This window comes from Necator americanus, chromosome II, assembly GCF_031761385.1.
Source record: "Necator americanus strain Aroian chromosome II, whole genome shotgun sequence".
Taxonomy (NCBI): Eukaryota; Metazoa; Nematoda; class Chromadorea; order Rhabditida; family Ancylostomatidae; genus Necator; species Necator americanus.
This window is the reverse complement of record NC_087372.1, coordinates 8,792,728-8,809,261: the sequence shown is the minus strand read 5'-3', so window position 1 is coordinate 8,809,261 and position 16,534 is coordinate 8,792,728. Positions and strand designations below refer to the sequence as shown.

The 16,534-nt window shown below is 39.3% G+C and overlaps 1 protein-coding gene across 2 annotated transcripts; it reads right to left on the bottom strand.

Annotated features, from left to right (window-relative positions):
* Positions 1–6,227: 6,227 nt before the first annotated feature.
* Positions 6,228–7,229, bottom strand: RB195_017214 (uncharacterized protein; the record flags this gene model as incomplete). Of its 2 annotated transcripts, XM_064184110.1 has the most annotated exons (4): positions 6,228–6,298; positions 6,416–6,471; positions 6,523–6,715; positions 6,863–7,028. In XM_064184110.1, 4 exons carry the CDS (start codon positions 7,026–7,028, stop codon positions 6,228–6,230), a joined length of 486 nt encoding a protein of 161 aa, XP_064039991.1. The 2 variants fall into 2 exon arrangements, with proteins under 2 accessions (XP_064039991.1, XP_064039990.1); XM_064184109.1 differs by lacking the exons at positions 6,228–6,298; positions 6,416–6,471 and having other exon boundaries at positions 6,516–7,229.
* Positions 7,230–16,534: the final 9,305 nt, after the last annotated feature.

Below are 16,534 nucleotides of genomic sequence, written 5' to 3'. Positions count from 1 at the left end.
TTTGCGGTTACGTGTGACGTTTTTTGACCAGAGAAACGACGTCACATTCATTCATTTTGCTAGTGGCAAGATTTTAAACGAATGAAAACTCACATGAGATCGTTACAGTTTCCGTACAACTCGTACAAAGAGGACAACTCGTACTCGTTTACTCGGTCTGTGAAATATTCCTAGTGTGTATCGACAGTATGCTAATACAAACGTAACGTTCTTTGTGTTTACTTCGAGTGCAATGATGACCAGACCCATTTAGTAGCACGCGTTCTCTCACGTTGCAGATATGTCTGGAAGATTTTTCTCGAGAGGAATTTCGTATGTTTCTTTTTCACTATACATTCTTTGCAGCTATGTCTATTTACTTTTAAAAGAGGAAAAAAAACATATTCGGCCGTAAATTCACTTTAACAGTTTTTCAGTGGCGTGCCGAGTTTGAACGATACAGGATATTCGTTTTAAAAAATCTGGGTTTAGCCTACCTTTTACCTGCGTCCGCGTTACGTATGCATACGTATGAAACGCATTTGAATCGATCTGTTGTCATTGGCCTGGTTGAGTGACAGCGATTAGTGGGCGGGTCATTTACTGCAAGGACCAATCACAGCTCAAAGCAAAAACCTATGACTTTCTTCCCTCTGTGAAGATTTGATGTCTTTTCCTCTTTATTATTCGAAACTCTCAGCCATAAACTAGAGAAAAAAAAACGTGCGCTTTTGAAGGAATTCAAAATAGCTTTCATTCCATATGAGCTGCACTGGACATAGGTAATTTGATTTGAAGTGAGCATCAGAAATGTATTTGCACTTGTCCTCTGCACTCATCTGTTTCCAGTTCCATCTAAAAGACATTCCAATAAAATTATATGGAACGATGTTAACTGGCCTCGTCGCCTACTGAAATCATACGCGTTCCTGAACTGAAATTTTACCTGTTATTTGATTATTTGTAGTCTTGAAACCATGGAGACCATTAAATTGCATGAGATTGCTCATTAATGGCTGTAAAGCATATCAATACTTCGTTCCGTTTCTCATTTCGTGTTCCATCATCGCATTCATTATCATTTTAAAATTTTCATTATTTTATTATTTTCCATCGCTTTTAAAACACATCACCATCTTTGAACAAGGATTTTCGTCCCACTTATCCCGTAATCTGTGAGAAAGCTATATATTCTTGTTTATAAGCGGCTTATATCGCCGTTGGATTTGTTTTGATTAGAGCAGTTCCTGTTACAAGCAGCAAGAAAAAAATCCCCGTAGAAAGTATAGGCATCGATCAAAAATTTCTATACAGAATGCTTTTACGAACGAAAATGGCCTTTTATTCTCAACGAATCTACAGTGTTAGCCAATTTATACGCTAGAAATTAAAATGATTCTGCCCAGATGTTCATTTGCATTTTCCAAGTGGGTGTGGCTTATTGGGGAGACGAATAGTCATTTATACGACGGCTCCGTTCGATAAGCTTTTCTGTCATCCTCTCTCTCATTCGTTTTTTTTTCTCGCTCACTAGTTCTCACTGTCCTTTTAATGCCGCATTATATTATATAGGAGTTGACTCGTAATCACCTAAGGTATGTCGGAGGACAGAGAAATCGCTTAAATGGCCATTACTTTATAATTGTTTATATTATATTTACTTTTTATAGCTATTATTTATTTTCCTACGTGTGCTGCAATGATGCAGAAATAGAAAGAAATTGATTAACGCTTTATATTCCACGATTCTCATAGAACTCAATTTAAATACAGGCTCTGCAAGGAAGAGATGCATATGCCACCAATCTAAGCATTGAGGCATAAAGGCATCACCCCACGAATCTGAGATGGCACGGATTTTAGGTGGAGTATTCGTACACGGGACCATAGATTATGGAGAGGTGGGTGATCCCGTCCATTTCTTCCTAAATGCCGTAAAAAACGGCCCGGAAAATACGGGTTCGAGCGTTCTGGCGCGCTTCAATCGAACTTCTTGAAGAAAATAGTGCGCCGGAACGCTCGAAGCTGTATCTTCCGGGCCGTTTTCTACGACAATTAGGAAGAAATGAACGAAATCACCCTTCTCTTAATAATCTACTATCCCGTATACGAATACCCTACCGTAAGTCCGTACCACTCCAGATTCGTGGGATGATGCCTTTAATCTCCGCTTTTATCGCAAACTCTTTTCTATTGTACCGCATATGTATGGTACAAGATGTTGAAAACGCAATACTCGTACAGTAGGCTCAAAACGGCATAAAGGTTGCGGTGGAGTTACGGTGGAGTTGCGTAAGCAGCTGCGGTCTACGTGGCGCCGCTGAGCGTAGCGGTTGCTATCGTGGTGGGACTCTTGTTAGCACCATCCATAGCTTCAGTTTCCGACGGTCCCAGTTCGATCCTACACGTTACGGTCCACCGTTTTTGCAACTGCACCTTGTTTCATGTCGCTTTAAACCGGCTATACTTGAACGCAATGAATACATTGCAACTGGTCAATGACTATTGGCCCATGTGAGTAACAGGGCCGAGTGGGCGGGTTATTTACAACAAGAACCAATCAAGACTTGTTCAATATTTTAAAACTGTCTTCCCCTGTGCAAAGATCTTCGTTCTCTTTGATTTCTTCGCTGATTCCCCGTTTGTGTTGTTCCACAATGATGTTACGGTAACTTTGAAACATGCCTTTCAAACACTTTCAGAGTGTTTTTGAGATAGACAAGAAATTGGGGAGGGGGGGGGGGGGGTTGAAGTTATCCAGCAGGTCAGAAAGATCTCCTCCTGCATCATGGAACTGCCTTGGTGTGAGTGTTGAAGCGAATCGTTTTCACCAGATCCTTGTAGGCATTTCGCCTCATCAAAATGAGTGGTGCCGGAGATTCCAGCAGATTCAAGAGGCCACAATTTTTCGAGGAATTCCTCTAGTTTTTGATTTTTGCAGGGGATTCCCAAAAGCTTAAGCGTTGGTAGCGGACATATACGGATTGCGATTTTAAAATGGCTTAGCGGTAATAGCGTTTTCGAGGCCCCTATGTACAACTCTGTAGCCACTGGGTGATTGTGTCGTGAAAAAATTGTTGGATAGTAGGAGACCCCGGAAGTAATCGTTTCGAATTACCATAACTGGTTGACTGACCATTTTGTAGGCTATCTTAATGGTCAGAAAAGATAAGTCCCTTCCGCATTAATTCAATGTGGAAGGACAGAGTTCTCATGTAAACTATAGTCATTTCTCGGTCATTCAGAAATTGGCCAATTTTGATCCTAAAAGATGAATATGTTTGGAGCTCATGTTTCGCGAATGTTTGAATTGTAAACATTTTCTCCTCTTCCATTTGTATTAGGTTGTTCGGAAGGTAATTGGAATTTTTAGGCGTTTCAAAAAAAAAAAATACTTTCTCGGAATAAAAGAACATTAATCAATGATATGTTTTCTATTTTATTCGATTATCTTTTGCCATCTTTCTGATAATTTCATAATTCCTTTCTCCTAAAACTTCTGATCTTTTTCGGCAAAAACCTGGGCTACATAAGATTTGATGGCCTCATCTTCGGTAAAGGTTTTTTAAAGGTTTTTTTCAATGAGTTCTGCACCGATTGAAGTAAGTGGGGCAAGATCAAGACTATATGGTGGATGCAACATTAGTTTCCAACCAAGCTCCAATAATTTTTGCCGAGTCCCCAAAGATGAGTAGATGGATGTATGCGGTCAAGCATTGTCTTGGCTCCCCAATCCTGGCTGGTTTTTTTTTCAAAATTGTTCATCTAATTTCATCAGTTGTCGACGGTAGGAGTCCAATTTGACATTCCGGTTCCTTGGAAGCACCTCAGAATATATCACACCTTTCTAGTCCCACCAACTGCAAACTGACAGCATGACCTTTTTTTTTTTGATAGGGGTCAGCTCTGTACATCCTTTGAGCATGTTCAGCCGGTTTTGACAATGATCGTTTGCGAGTGACATTATTGAAAACAATCCATTTTTCATCACCAGTTACTAGTCGCTTAAGAATTGGGTCGTCTTCATTGCGTTTGAAGTGCAAATCGCAGGTACTAACTCGCTGCCTTAAAGGCATCATCCCACGAATCTGAGGTGGTACGGATTTCAGGTGGAATATTCATATACGGGATGGGAGGCTAGAGAGAGGGGGTGATCCCGTCCATGTGTTCCTAATCACCGTAAAAAAAACGGCCCGGAAGATGCGGCGCCGCACAAGGCTGGCGCACTCCAGTCGAACTCCTTGTAGAAAATTGTGCGCCAGAACGCCCGAAGCCGCATCTTCCGGGCCGTTTTTTTTTACGGAAATTAGGAAGAAATAAACGGAATCACCCCCTTCTCCATAATCTACTGTGCCGTATATGAATACTTCACCTGAAATCCGTACCACCTCAGATTCGTGGGGTGATGCCTTTAAGCGAATTTGCTTCAATTCATACATCACCCAAACATCTAGCTTTTTTGCTATTCCAAGTTTTTTTGATATGTACGTGAACAGTTTCGATGGATGCGTTGGTCTCTTCTCAGCAATTTCTTGTACGGTTACATGACGGTCAGCTTCTATCAGTGCCGTCAAATGATCATGATCAACGATCAGGACCATCTTGAAGTGAAAAATTGCCAGGACGAAATTTTGTGAACCAACTTTCACATGGGCTCTGCGATAAGACATTAACACCGCACGTCTCACATATATCTTGGAAAGCATCAACAGCTTTTTCGCCACTACGGAAGTAAAAAAGCAAAATGTGCCGAAAATGCTCCTTCTGACACTCCATATTTAAACTGATCCTGGAAATCAAATGGATATGGAGTCACACACACACCTTTTTCTTAAAAGAAACAAATACATTCTTGTAATGTATGTCAAATAAAAACAACTAATAACGATAAAACTCTTTCAAAACAAGCGTTTGAAGAATGTTCCTTCAAAATCTTTACTATTACTTACTACTACTTATTAATATTACTTTCCGAACAACCCAATAGTTTGAGCCATCGAGGTTCCTCAGTGATGAACGTTGTGGCTGCTCGGTTGTCAACGAATGCGGCTGTACCTGCTTTTTGTATTTTCTTATCTGTATTTCCGCTCTACAGAATTTTTTTGACTACCGTAATCCTCGAAAACAAGGTGATACTTTCATCCTATTCTTTGAGATAGTAAGAATTTTTTCACCGAAAGGTGACATCTGTTAGCATTCCACAAGAAAAAAACTTGTTTGTTGTTTTGGATTGAAGAGGGTAACTTAAGGGCACATTAGGAGGACATTTTTTGGTTGGCATTAAAGCTAATCGAGTCAACAGCGACGATATGAGGTGGTGTTTGAGGGATGTGACTCTATTCTTAATATGATTTGAAGAGTTGTTGAGCTAAACGATGTTCTGTAGCCGAAGAAGAAGTGAAGTCGAGAAGGTTGGACGTTTCTGGGGTTCAAGTAAGCTCGATACTGAATCTGAGATGGCCGCAATCTGCTGTTGGTTTCTGAAAAGCGCAGGAAGTGGATAGAAGTTGGGTCCTTGAAAGGGCGTTGCAGATTTTTCTCAATTCTGAGAAAAACATATTGAGGGGTGGTGACGTTGACTGCAGCGGACACTCGTTCGTTTCGATCGATATTCCTTTGCTGTACGATGTGCGGATAGGTAGTTCTAGCACCTTCGTGCGCTTCCTTAGGGTATTTTGTATCGGCGAAATGGTACGAATGTGGGCATTTCCACAAAATATGGAAATTTGGCAGTTTCCGTAATAGAGATAGATTTCAATGGTTTTTTTCCGTGAAAATTCCGGTGCCATTTGACGTTGGTAACGAGACATTTATGTATGCCTCGTTAGTGAAGTTGTTGCAGTCTTCTTTTCCTTGTGTATCGTCAGTCAGTCAAGAAATTGCACATATTCAATGCAGAAATTCAACGACGATATGATGGACACTCCACAAGGAAACATTTCCACAGTTACTACTTCAAACATCGATATAATCCGTAGGATTCAATGCCAAAGAGAAATTTTAACAGCAACGCTCCGAGGGTGGTACTCGGAGTCATACGTGCCAGAGGGAGGAGCATTCTCGGGTAAAGGGGATCTGGCTCATAGGGTGATAAGGACTCCTTCGCCAAACCGTTCAAAATTGAAGGTCCTTTCGCGAATCATCCAAGAGTTAAGGGAGACGGAGCACCGGCTCCGATCATCGCATGTATACTTGGAGTGTTGAAGTTCTCCAGGGGAAGTTTTCCTGTTTGATTGTGTACTACTTTCTTAAGCTGAACCAAGATTGTTATTGATCTTTATTCTGGCTAACGTTTCGGCGTCGTCGCCTTCTTCAGAGCCTGGAAAAATCAAAGACACGTGTAATCTACTCCCTCAAACGCCTCGTCATACAACAAGATATGATTTAGCAAACAGATTATTTAAAAGCAACGTCAGAAAAGCAGACCAGCACTCACCTTGATAGCCACGAAATCGTGATGTTAGCGGACCACCAGTTGTGAGAGTTGCGCCGCTAGTATTAACTAGTAACGATGCCCCCGCCTCTGACCCCGTAGGTCAAAACCCGCAAAGGTCCTGATATGGCGCCAGCTCGTTGGTCACAGCGATGCATTCTTCTTTACGATTCATGATAGGACTTTTGGCCGTGATATAAAACGCTTCCAATGTTTTTCGTGCTAGAACGTCTGATTCGCGTGCCAAGATAGTGACAGCTATCTTGAAAGGGATGTTGTCATGACACTGTCTGCGATGAGCACCTAAAGGGGAGGATGTTTTTGATTTTACGAGCCCGTCTAGGTGCTCCTTGACGCGGATACATAGTGATCTTCCTGTTTCGCCAATGTACTCAGCCCCACATAACTGACAGGTGATTAGGTAGATAACCCCCGATACCACGCAATCACCCTGCCTCCCGTTTGGACAAACGATGCAATTCGGTGTCTCACAAAGTCTGTCATATGCGCGATTGCGGACTAGCTGTTGCTTCAGGTTTACAGGTGGTATGTCCACTACTCTGACTGAGTCTTGCAGACCCGCCTGTCGTAAGCTTGCTCGCACTGCATTGCTCATGTCATCCGAAATAAAAGGAAGGCAGAAAGGGATCTTTGTTGTTTGTTCTACCCTGTGGCACCGCCGCTCAATTGCATGGCTCCGATTTGAATGAGAGACCTTTGCTGGGTACCCGTTGGACTGAGCAATGCAGTTAGCCATGTTTATGGAGGCAATGCGCCCTTGAGCTTCAGATGAAACCGTTGCCGCTGTCTTAAACATATTTTCAATGACTGACTTTTTGGTTCTCCAGGGGTGCGCCGATTGGTAGTGAATCAGAATGTTTTTACAACTTGGTTTTCGATACCATTTTGTTTTCCAATTTCCCCTACACAAATGAACCTGGACATTGAGAAACGGCAGCCAGTTGTCTTTAGGTTTTTCCCTCGTGAACTTTATGTACTGGGATTGTTTATTTAAGAGATCGAAGCAAGAGTCCATTTCAGCTTGTGTTGGACATACAATGATCAATAACAATCTTGGTTCAGCTTAAGAAAGTAGTACACAATCAAACTCTACGATGCCAAGATTCAAAGAAGGTCGAACTTGGAACTTAGTTTTCCTGTTGTTTTTGAAGTTTCTCGCATAATCAAAATCGATCGTAGTCGTCGACAATCGATGGGTTATGTTCTTTTCTTTTTAGCGAAAAGAAACTGGATGACTTTTATATTGTAGTTGCGGGTTTGATTTGTGGTTAAAGATAACCGCATTTGATCTGAGCGATCAGCGATAGACGATGCTGCATCAATCTCACTCACTGGCTTTGCTCCACTGAGCAGATTGTGGATTGTGAATGTTACTGACGTAGAAGGCTGCCTGAGTTGCAGGATCAGTCGTGTTTAGGTGCAGGTGGAAAGGAGGAGATGATTCCTTTTAGGCGTTACTTTTCCTCCCAAGAACAGATACATTGAGTGTGACTCGAAAAGAAAATCCATCATATCAAATCGGATAACAAATAAATGACTGTCTTTGAAGGTATCGGATTTCAGGTGGGTTATGCCTATATGGAGTCGTAGATTATGGAAAGAAGGGTGATTCCGTCCATTTATTCCAAATTTCCGTAAAAAAACGGCCCGGGATATACTGCTTTGAGCGGTCCGCCGCGCTATTTTTCACAACGAGTTCGATTGGAACGCGCCAGCCGTGTGCACATGCCGCATCTTCCGGGCCGTTTTTTACGCCAATTAGCAAGAAATGGACGGAATCACGCTGCTCTCCATAATCTATGACCCCGTATAGGAATACTCCACCTGAAATCCGCACCGCCCCAGATTCGTGGTGTGATGCCTTTAATCCCAACAAAATAACGTTAGAGCACGTTTGTCCGGTTGGATAAATAATATCGGATGTGTACGGTGCACGTATAACCATGTCTCGTGGATTTCTAAATGTACCAACTTGCTGGTTTGTTAGTAATTCAATGTTCTATGAATTACCCGTAACTAAATTCATGTTTACTCGATCAGTTCGTCGCTTTGATGTGCTTCGAGTACTCGTGATGCGTGTTTAGGGCACAACATTACGCGCTCATCATAACATCAGCATCATAAGTGTTGTTTACCGCATAATCTTCCGCTCTTTAAAGGCAGCGTATGACGAAGTTCACAACATTGGGGTCTCTGTGAGCAAATATATAGTTCGGAGTGCAGATTACGAGTATGAAAGTGGCCCCGCTCAATTCTCTTTAAAGCCATCACCCCACGAATCTGGCACGGATTTCAGCTGTAGTATTCTTATACGGGATAGTAGATTATGGAGAGGGGAGTGATTCCGTCCGTTTCTTTCTAATTTCCGTAAAAAACGGCCCGAAAGATGCGGCGCGTGCACACGGCTGGCACGCTCCAACCGAACTCCTTGTAGAAAGTAGCGCACCGGAATGCTTGATGTCGCATCTTCCGGTCCGTTTTTTACGGTAATTAGGAAGAGATGGTCGGAATCACTCTTCTCTCCCTAATCTATGATCCCGTATACGAATACTCCACCTGAAATCCGTACCACCACAGATCCGTGGGGTGATGCCTTTAATTCCGCTGAAAAACGGCCCCTTTGGTCCTAAGAGATACGGTAGAACGCAGCAGATGTAGATGCTCCAGTTCTCTCAGTAGCTTCTCCAATGGTACTGACGTGAATAGGCTGGTGAGGAAACCTCATTGATTTTCGAGCAAGCGCTAGCTCGTCGATGCGGTGCGTCCACAAGGGTGACGCGTCTTAACGCACCTCGTAGGAACAAATCCTGTTCCCACGCTGTTTCTCAGGCCGATCAGAAGGGATTGAGTGGGGTCGCGTTTATACACGTAATCTACACACAGAACTTTATATTTGTCCACAGATTTTTCAACTGCGTCAGTCTCGCCCGACGCTGCCTTTAAAGTGTTTTTTTTTTGTATCATAGACGCCAAAAATTACCTAACAGAGTTAATCGCACTAATATTGTATCATAATAAAACTATTTTATCGTAGTTCTGTAAACGTTGAAGATAAATGTTGAGGTCAATGTTGTACCATTTGCAATTTACACAACACCGTTCTACATTTCCACTAAATCAATGTATTAGGAATAAAGGATAAAGTTTCTGGAGTTAATGAAACCGCTTGGGATGCGCCACCACGTTCACTTCAATTCAGAATCGTTTTAGGTTTACGAACGTGTAACTGGCCCATGGAATGACTTGCGGTGGCTAGCCGATGTGTCAAGTCAGCGTTTTTATCCTCCCAGACAAGTCTGGTACCAATTTATCGACCCCGAAGGGATGAAAGGCTTGGTGAGCGCTGGGGCGGATTCGAACCTCCGATCGATTGTGCAGCAGCCAGGAACCTCTAACCGCTACACTGCACTCGCCCAAACAATTTATAACACTAAACTATTAGCATACATTATTTTTATATTATTAAAAGTATAAAAGATAAAGTCTCTGGCGTATCAATCCACTTGGGATGCGCTTGCTTATTGTTGAGGTTTTGGAACGTGTTCCTATTATATTATTACTGGGACAGTATCATATTAACATGTATTACGTTGAACTATTAAGATTTTAAGCAATGATCGTCAGAATTAAATAAATAGACAATACTGTTCATTGGAAACTCAACTCTAAGCCCCTCACTTATCCATTTACAGCCTAACTAACGCGAAAAGTGACAATAGAACAACAATTTTCTTTAAATACATGGACAGAAAGAAAAAAACATCTGCTTTGGCTTGTTATTTTAATTATTTATCACATTATTTTCACATGAGCAAGCACATGTGAAAATGTAAGCGAATCTAATAAACCTCGTTAACACAGCTGTTCAAACTAAAATAAGAAAGGATGGATAATTATAATTAAATGTGAATGGGTTCTGGAAGAAAAAAAAAAACAAGAACATAGAATCACATGGATCCAGATATTGTAGATATATTGTATGTCGTTTGAAAAAATATGATACCTTTGGAAAAGGTTAAGAAAGTCGCAAGTATGTATGCTGAGAGGGATTTTTGTTTTCCTGCTAACTATTAAGTGTAAAAGGTGATGAAAATGAATTAAGTAGGGGATGAAAAAAAAGAAGAAAAAAAAGAAAAAAAAGAAAAAAAGAAAAAAAAAAGAAAAAAGTAAGGCGAAGTAACTATTTGATCAAATTTCTTAGAGATTCATCTTTCACAGGAGGGAAATCTCCAAGCACATACAAATTTGTCCATTGATCTTTAGACTGTGATCTTATGACTCTTTGGTTTTTTTTTTTGTAAACTGTTTCGTAACGTTGTAAATATCATAAATAATAACATTTAATAATATGTGAAATGCAATAAATTACAATCTAATATAAACATCCACAATATATCATAAATTTTCTTATCACTAATTACTGAAGCAGATTTATGCGTATCACCATCAATGCGGTGTTTTGGTTCCCCGTCTACATATTCATTCATAGATGTTTTAAAAATTTGATATTTTTAGCACTAAAAATGATTGCATACAAAAAAAGGAATAAAAAGAACATTCACCTCATTAGTGATAGTGGAGACAGTACAAAATGAGCCGCTATTCACCATCTCCAAGCTTTTCTAGGAATTCCGCAACTCTCGCGCTTATCACCACAATATATTTTAAATAATAAATATTTCTTCAAAAGAAAAGAGAAGAACAGGAATTGTCGACACTGTACGTACTTGTAAAAAGGAGAATTAAAATATGAATTCTCTTAGAGAAATATAAAGAAAAGGCAACATGTAATTTATGCATTTTTGAAAATTTTTGAATTGAATTTTTTGAAAGCAATTTCAATTCAAGAGTTTTTAAAAACTACATTTTTTGAAAATATAAATAAAAATATGTAGTATCTGGAGCACATGACTGTGTGATACACAGTTGTCCCGAAACATAGCCAACTGTGTCTATGTCACACAGTCATGTGTTCTCGAATGTTTGTGATTAGTTTTAAAATACGGAACTATGAAAAGCTAAGTCATAAAGGATGAAATCCAGAGAATTTCACGTTTCTAAAAAATTTGTGCTGTAAAGTTCTGAAATAATACAAGAAAATAGAAAATAGAAATCGAACTAAAAAAAATCGAACTAAATCGAAACGTGTTTTAGAACGAGAAAAACGTGAAAGAATTCAACAACGAATAAACAAAAACGAAATATGTAGTGTCGTCATTTTTGTTTATCTCATATTGATTTTCCAGTTTTTTTTTCCAACGCGAAAATCTTCGTTTACCCTGATTGCAGGTCGCAGGTCCGGAATCTGATAGTCGTTGATTTTTGATCTCTGGTCACATATTAGAACTGGGAGAAAACATTTGCCCTCACATCATTATATGGTGTCCGTAGTAAAATATCCGGATCAATCCCTCCTCACTTCTTTTCCTCATTCATCTCCCATTCAATCGTATTCATCTTATTTACTCCTATGAAGACTGGAATGGTTTCCCACATCGGTGGCACGGATCGCATTGTTTATCGCATCCAAATCTGTCAAATATTCTCATGTAGACGAAAGATTCCAGAATCTTCTCCTTCCCTTTCTCTCACATTGATTGTTTTGCATTATTTTTAGGCTAGTCTGTAAAATTTCCTAATAACAAATAAGTCCCAATGTCGAAATTTTGAGTGGTTCCGATAAAGTCAGGATTTCTCAGTGTGTTTTTGAGTTCCTCGCTAATTCCCTAGTCCTTATTGTTAGTTCTAGCTAGTTCTTAATTCCTTATTCCTTATTAATTTCGATAATCCGATATCAATACATAGATAACGGTGGAACTTAGAAGTTGGTCATGCATTCCTGATCGTGAGAAACTCATTGCTGAATCGACCATCACGATTTTTTCTACGATCAGCTTGGTTTAGGGACTTTTTCCACATTTGGCATTTGAAGTATAATATTTAACCCAATTCGGCGTAAAAAATGAATTAATTTCCTCCAACTTATTCTTAACAGTAAGCATATCGAGTATAAATTTACTGTACCTAAATAATAATTACTAAATTAATAAAAATAATAAATAATTTACGTACAGTACATACGTATTAGTTTAGTTTGGGAAAGATGTAGCACTAAATTCTGTACATCCATTTTTCTGTTGATTCGATTTTTTTTTAAATTTTATTTCTTATTTTTTTAGTTCTAATTATTAGTTTCAATTAGTTGGCAGTATTTCCTTGGTAGGTTAAAAATGAATGAATTTTCCTGTTCTGCCCGTGTTCGACTGTCTTCGAACGTTGGCACGTTAAATTCGTGGCGTTTTTTTAGAATGGCAAATTCAGTTTTTTTTTCCTTATTTTTCCGATTTTTTTCAGTAAATTTTCCTGCTCTAACGCTCTTTTCTCTAAAAGATTTCCGTTTTGATTTTTAATCTATCGCATTTTTTTTTCGTATTTTTTTTAAAAATTTTGTGCGTTTCGCTTGAGAGGTCAACAACCCTACGTTGCTAAACCACCTATCCTTATTTTCGATTTAATATATTTTCGAGCAAATCCCAAACAATCGTATGTCACTGTGCGAAAAATGAAATGGGACCTCTGCTGGAAGAAACTGCTACGTTTTCGCTTTAAGAATGCAGCATTTTAAATCCAGGTGGAAGATACACACGTAGAATCATCTGCAACGTCTACATCAATCAATTCATAGAAAATGAAGAGAAAATTATTAATTACGTTCGTAATCCCTCCCGAGAACGGATGGATTTGATAGCTGAGCCTTTTCTTCATCCGTATTCATCTCGTCATGTTATTCCCGGCCGCTTCATTGTATCCACCCGAGCTCATTTATATAAACAACAGTCCACATGTAGTTCTTAGCACTTGCGATGTTCGCTTCGATGAGGTCATGATGTGTCTCCAGCAACTTCGCCGACCTCTGCTGCAAAGAATCACGCATATGATTTTTATTTCTTCCTTTCTTTCTTCCTTTTTTTGTTTGTTTGTTTTGTTTGGTTCTTCCTCTCTTTCTTTCTTTCTTTCCTCCTTCCTTCCTTCCTTGTTTCTTTCCTTCTTTCTTTCTTCCTTTCTTACTTCCTTATTTCTTCTTTCTTTCTTCCTCTCTTCCTCCCTTCCTTGTTTCTTCTTTTTTTCCTTCTTCCTTTTTTTTCTTCCTTCCTTCTTTCTTCCTTTTTTGCTTTGTTTCTTTCCTCCCTCCTCCCTCCCTTCCTTCCTTTCCTCCTTCCTTTATTGCTCTCTCTCCATTCTCTTCTTCTCCTCTCGTTTCTCTCGCTCTCGTTCCTTTGCCGTGATATTCGTCCCTATACCTATAGCGATTTACACATTTATATTATACTTATATTTACTTTATATTCATATGTTTACATATTGAGATAAATACAATGGTTTCTAAGATGAAGGTAAGTTTCCGCTCTAGGCGAAAAAAGGCACCTACACCTGTAGTAGTGTGTATAACAGAGAAGAAATTAATTGTATCAGGAATAATAGATGAAAAGTATAAAAATAGTGCGTAGTAATAGAAAATCTGATTAAAAATGGCAGTGGCTTGTTTCAAAACAACTCGTAAAAAAATCCACCTTTTTGAGTAAAAAATTCCCCCCCCCCCCTCTCCGCCTCAGAAAAGCCAGATAGTGATACCTCAATCGTTTAGCGAATTTCTGACTCATCTCTATTTCATAAAAACAATCGACGTTGCTTTAAAAATAGTTCAGATTGTAATGTCATTATTTAGGGAATTTTATTGATAAAACTAACAAATTTGTCTGTTTCTCTGGTTGTTGTTCTGTCAATGATTCGTTTATACTACTTCAGGGTGGGTGTAGCGCAGCCGCTAACAGGTCCGGCTGTGACTGCAAGATCGATAGATGGTTCGGAACCGCGGTAGTGGGAACCAAGCGTTCCGTGGTCGATAATTTGGTGGCTTGTCGTGATAAATAAATATAATGGATAAGAAAAAAAAACTGAAGAAATGAAAAAAAACCTAATATGGGTAAAAAAACCGTTTTTTTTACTTATCGGTTAGCCCCCACAAGTCAATATATAGGCCACTTACACGTTGGTGAACCTCAAACGATTCTGAATTGAAGTGAACGTGGGAGCGCATCCTAAGCGGATTAATTAACGCCAGACACGTTATCCTTTATCCGTGAAGATAATTTACGTCATATTGCTAACGTATAGCTATACTAAATTTACATACGACATTTCGAATCAGCTGCAGGAAAAAAAATCGAAGAACCATTAGATCAAAGTCCTAAGAACAACGAACAGATTTGTGTGCGAGTCCCAAGTTCGACATTCTTCTTGGATTTTGGCTTTGTACAGTTGAATGATGTAGTTTTTTCAGGCGCAGACCAAAACTGTTATCCATCTTCACTCTGGCTAACGTTTCGGCGTTTTGTCGCCTTCTTCAGAGCCTGGAAAATCAGGACACGCGTAATCCATCCCTGAATGCCCCCGCTCATCCCACAAGACAGATTTGTGTGCGTTCGGAGATTCCCGCACTGTTCGCGGTGGAAGATCCCCCCGAAAACTGTTCAAATAACTATTCACATAGCATTTTTCCTTCATTCTAACCAAACCAAACTTTTATGGGAGGAAAAAATACTGAACGGAAGCCGACCTCCACATGTCATTGTATGGGCTTCAACATCCGTTCACAAATCCCTCAACGATCCCGAATTACAGTGAAGCGCGTTGGCGCATCCCAACCGCCGAAATGATACGCCAGAGACGTTTTCAATGCTATTTCCTCTGGAAGCATTAGAAAAAGCGTGAGAAAAGGATTTGTTCAGTCCTCCTCTATGCTCTATTTATATATTTTCTTGACATTCGATCCTCGCAACGAGGACTTTGTAAAAGTCATTTTAGAGAAAACATTCCACATTCAAGCACAAAAATATCGATTTTAAAGCAGATTCACAATAACGCCACTTCAGTGACCGAAATTCCTCGTTTTTTTTTTGTGAATTCTTCTATTTCTTTATTTTTTGTTTGTCATTTATTTTCATTTGTTTGTTTTTTTATTATTTTTATAAAATTAAAGTTTTTTTGTTTTCAATATCGAATACGATCAGATATCTGACCAGAACACAAATTTCCTTTCAACAAATCTCACTTCAATTAAATTTTTCGTTCCTATTACTTAGTCCAAAAATTTAGTTTTTTTTTTGTTCGTAAAATTAAATAATTTAGTCTGAGTTGCTAAATGTTGGCATAGAACGATAGATAAAAGCTATACGGAATATGGAGAATTCAATTTAAATTCCCAAATTTTATTCCGTAGTTCTACTTAATTTTTCTTTTTTGAATTTCTTTTTCGTGCTTTAGTGAAATATCTGGTGTTAACAATTCTAAAGTTCCATTGTTAACCACACCACAGGTTGTTGACTGAGACGTTTCTCCACGTTTGCGATTCATTAAAGTCACAGAAGATAGATTTTATTTATTTGTTACATATACATGCATGTACATATATGTACGTATCGGTCATAGTAATACAGGTACTAAATTTGTAGTTGCTTTGAGTATTATTTTTGGTATTATATCTCTTCTGGGACGGGTGCTGAGAATAAGAGGATTTTGATGAAATTTTTGCAAAAAGAAGAAATTGTTGCAGCAAAATCTCAATTCCCAAAATACAGAACGAAATTTTGAAACGAAATGTTTAAAATGTTCCCAATAACTAAGGGGGAGATTCCGGAAAAAGGACAGCAGAGAACGAAATATAAAATAAATAAAGGGAAGAAAACACACAGTTTTCTTATTGATTTAGTTCAATTATAGTCGAGAGTGGTATTAATCAATTTTCATCAATGGCGGTGTAACCTAGTGAGTGAGAAGTTTCGCTTCCTGCACGATCGATCGGAGGTTCGAATCCGCCCTAGTGCTCACTAAGCCTTTCATCCCTCCGAGGTCGATAAATTGGTACCAAACTTGTCTGGGAGGATAAAAGCACTGACCCATACATCGGTTAACCCCTCCAATTCAATGTATAGGCGAGCTGCACGTTCGTGAACCTCAAACGATTCTGAATTGAAGTGAACGTGGGGGCGCATCCCAAGCGGATTGATCAACGCCAGAGACTTTATCCACACTTTACTACAT